The 4,009-nt window shown below is 38.3% G+C and overlaps 1 protein-coding gene across 1 annotated transcript; it reads right to left on the bottom strand.

Moving 5' to 3' along the window:
- Nucleotides 1,009-3,560, bottom strand: LOC105161443 (WAT1-related protein At2g37460-like). The gene is made up of 7 exons (XM_011079134.2): nucleotides 3,324-3,560; nucleotides 2,965-3,027; nucleotides 2,748-2,864; nucleotides 2,340-2,580; nucleotides 2,089-2,250; nucleotides 1,393-1,544; nucleotides 1,009-1,297 (listed from the first exon to the last, which is right to left on the bottom strand). The coding sequence occupies exons 1-7, from the start codon at nucleotides 3,533-3,535 to the stop codon at nucleotides 1,093-1,095; spliced, it is 1,152 nt and encodes a 383-aa protein (XP_011077436.1). The 5' UTR covers nucleotides 3,536-3,560; the 3' UTR covers nucleotides 1,009-1,092.

The raw sequence follows: 4,009 nt of genomic DNA on the forward strand, positions 1-4,009 counted from the left end.
TGGAATGATGAGTTAGAGAGGTAATAGAGAGAGGCATTGAATTGAATTAGTTTGTAGCAGCAGCAGTAGTAAAAGAGATTGGGCAGCGGTTGGGTGGGTGGATGGATGATGGTGATCATGACTAGGATGAGGTGAGGGGTGAATGATCTTAGCATGCGCTTCGGTGTATGCGCAGTTAACCCCACTACCACCACCCACCACCCACCACCGGGCACCAGTCTATCATCCCCACACCCCCACCCCCACCCCCACCTCGCCCTTTTTTCAACCACTTACCTAAAAGCTAAAAACCATCCCCCTATCTATCTCCTCTCCCTCTGTATCTATATGTGTATATATATTTAATATTTATGTGTGTGATTTTTGTTCCATCCAAACCTAACACCGCCTTTGTTTGTGAAGAGTCAAGAATAGGGCACTGCCACCCACATATGTCCATAAACAGAAAATTGACTAATAGCTGTCGTAGTTGCCGGGTGGCCTTTATGCTATCCTGGCGGTGCTTCTCTATCACCTCATAAATATCAAGAAATCAACAGTATGCACCACTCAATCTCTTGCCACAATTTTACTTTTGATTCCACTTTGCATTTTGGTGCCATAATCTACGAGCTTAACTACCAACTTACTATATTTGGTCTCATTAAATAAAAAATTATAGCTTTTTTAATTTTATAAAATAAAAAATTATACCACATTTAGTCATATAGTATAAGATGTTATAGCATTTTTGCTCTCAAATATTACAATTTGCCAGCTTATAAGATCAAATGTGCAAAATGGATAAAAAAATGTTAACAACCTCTATTGTATGCAACCAACGTGCAACTGCACTCAATTTCTTGGCATGGGTTGAGAGTCCAACAGAAACCGGGCCCAGATCCAGTATGCCATCCAAGAATAGCTAGTAATGAAGCTGGGCTCGGCCCATCATCTAGTTATCCCCATGCAGACCATAATTTCCACAGTAGTAAAGAGAGCTTGTGAAGGCAAAATAGACTCTTGATATAGCATTTCACCACAAGATACTTTTCTCTTATTAAGAGGTCTCACTGGGTTTTTGGTTTACATAAGGTGATCGGGACAAATTTATTACACCCGTCCGTTAACTGCCCCCCAGCCAGAGGCATTAGCGGCAACAATCTCCAAATCCGACCGTGCGTTGCTTTGATCATCGATGTTTCCGCTTTGATTAACTGGTGGTTCTTGTTCTCCAGCTGAAGGGGGCTTGTAGTCTTTCCTTTTACCCCATACGACGAAGTATAAGCCCACAATTATGACCATAGCTCCGATCACCCTTCATAAATGTAGGGTAGTTGTAATTTCGTGTTGATATATATATATAGAGCTATGTGTAGAAAAGCACAATGAGGATTTGATTTGAGTAGTTACCTTCCTAGGTACAACTTCTCAGCCAAAATGAAGGAACTCAGAATAGCAACAAGGATCATGCTTAGTGGGCTAAATGCAGTCACAAAAACGGGGCCTCTTTCTTTCATTACTACTCCTTGGACATAATAGGCAATCCCTGAACAGAATATCCCCTGCAAGATCAATGATAAGATACTTGGATTAGTATGTTTATAGACAAACCAATTTATGCCCTGCAAAAAAGAAACTTGATGCAAATGTAATATACTAACTGAGTTACTATAGATGATCCTTTCTTGCCATTGTCGTTTTGTTATCGACAAATAACTTCATGATGTGTATTGTGCAGGCAAGAAAGTTGACAAACTAGAATTGTCGGCAGGTAGATGCTCCGATTGAGGATAATTTAGTTTTCGTGCTCGACACTTACACGTGTTGAAACTAATTTAACGTTATCTTAGTTCAAATCAGATATTGTCGAGCTATAAAGTCTCAATCTGGATATTTGGCTTTTTATATTGTGTCCCACTTTACATATACAAGCCTATGTATAAAACTATAAATGTATAAAGGAGGGTTTTATAAACCTGACGTGTATATATAAAGTGCAATATAAGACTTAACTCTAAATTTAAAATAAAAGATTCGAGCTAATACAGTGTTGTCTGACGTAAATATTCAGAAACTAAGTTATTCTTTTGCATGTAATTGTCTTACACTGTAAGCAGCTGCAAAGAACCTAATATCCCATTTCAGGGACCATGCTGTTGCATTTCCCTTCTCCATTATTAACGCGACTATCGCTCCTTCCACCGTTCCCATCAGGCATATCCAAGCAGTCAGAGAGAGCTCAGCAGGATACGTTTGTAACGTGATTACCTAGTCATGCACACAAAAAATGGTTACAGTTTTCGTTATGAACCAATTATCCTATCTTGTGTATAGAAACCTTGATAATCTTTTTCTACCTGCAAGATCATGAAGCAAGCCCAGCTGAAGCATCCGATGATGATCATGACAGCACCCTTAATTGAATGCTGAAGATCTATTTCACCTTGGTGATTTCCATGCTTGCTTCCTTCTTTTGTCCACGGCAGAGGAATATCCGGGCCTCGTACTAGGGTCATGATCATCGCTCCAGCAACCGTAGCCAATGTTCCGACTATCTTGGCTTGGCTGTGAGTGCTCTTTAACTTCACCTTCTCGAGCCTAAGACAGTGTACTCAGCAATTTTTTAGCAAATTATTATGTCTCCGAATTCATATATATAGATATCATCATGCAGTAAATGTATAGCTCCTTAGTCCAAAGATGTAACCCCAGCGGACGTCAAGAGTCGAGACAAACTGAAAAAAGAAACAACTTTAATTCTTCACCTGAAGAAGCATGCCATGAGGAACGTGATGGCGGGAAGAACGTTTGCCATAGCAGCTGTAAACGTTGCAGTGGTGTGTTTCATCCCCAAGAAGTAGAAATTTTGGTCTATAATTGGCCTGTTAATAGTTGGGAAAACTCAAAGTTCATAGTAAACTAACTACTATAATCTGACACAATTTTCATAGACGTGAATTTAGTTACATATATGGAACTTACTCCAACAGGCTGAGAAGCAAAATCTTCCAAAATATAGAAAAATTCATCCTTGGCCTAATTTTCCTGTGGCAAAAATATTGATAAATTCACTAGTACTGGACTTTAGTGAATGTCAAAAGCACACAAAAACAGTTCCAACCCTGTATTATTCCAAATTGGTACGTATTTCATCTTCTGATCCACTTAACAAATACACACTAGTTATACAAAAATCGATATCAACGATGTCTATGTAAAGTGGAAGTGAAGACGTCCATCAATTTAAAATAAATTATCCAAACTGCACAAGCACAGACACTCATGCAACCAATACACACACAAATATGCATGAAAGTAATAGGAAGGAAACGAGATTCGACTTGTCAAAAGCAAAGGCAAACGGGGATATGAAAATGGTGGCTATGGCATGGCGGTAGACAACGAGCACATAGGTGCTCATGCCCTGGTTCATTGCAGCTTTAGAAATGATATCCATGCCGGCCACCCCTGCCTGCAGAAAAACTACACACAAGAATGGCTTTGCCTTCCCAAATAGATGCCAAAATCGCTCTCTTGCTGCTTGAATCCTCATTTCTTGTTCCCAAATGGACACCTATTTTGAACCCATTATTTGCATTAGCAGGATCAACAAAAATAATAACTAAAAAACTGAGAAAAAAGAAGAAAAATATAGCAAGAAATTTTTATAATCAATAAGAAAAACCATGCTATAACTCTAGATTACTTCAAAACAAAAACCCTACATCCAAAACCCTTCAAAACAAAGGGAAAATACACAAATGACTCCCTGAAACGCCAGCAGCATTCTGTCACCTTTAACTTAAATTATACAAAATGTTCATTATTAACTATATATAACCTCCAATTTCCTGTTCAAACAACATCACCTCCCAATACACCACATTCTTTTTCTTCTTTTCTTTTTTATATTTTTCCCCTAAAAAAAAGAACATTTATAACACCACTAATTAATGGGAATCAGAAGCTAATACAGATGCTTTAAAATAATAAAGCTCAAGAACTTGTTCTTTAAGTATACAAGAAA

The sequence above is a fragment of the Sesamum indicum genome, linkage group LG5, assembly GCF_000512975.1.
Source record: "Sesamum indicum cultivar Zhongzhi No. 13 linkage group LG5, S_indicum_v1.0, whole genome shotgun sequence".
Taxonomy (NCBI): domain Eukaryota; kingdom Viridiplantae; phylum Streptophyta; class Magnoliopsida; order Lamiales; family Pedaliaceae; genus Sesamum; species Sesamum indicum.

Coding starts and splice junctions, on each gene's coding strand:
- LOC105161443 (XM_011079134.2), bottom strand. CDS start 3,535: ATGAGGATTCAAGCAGCAAGAGAGCGATTTTGGCATCTATTTGGGAAG. Junction 2,251..2,339: donor CTTGCTTCATGATCTTGCAG/GTAGAAAAAGAT, acceptor GTGCATGACTAG/GTAATCACGTTACAAACGTA. Junction 1,298..1,392: donor GAGAAGTTGTACCTAGGAAG/GTAACTACTCAA, acceptor ACATTTATGAAG/GGTGATCGGAGCTATGGTCA.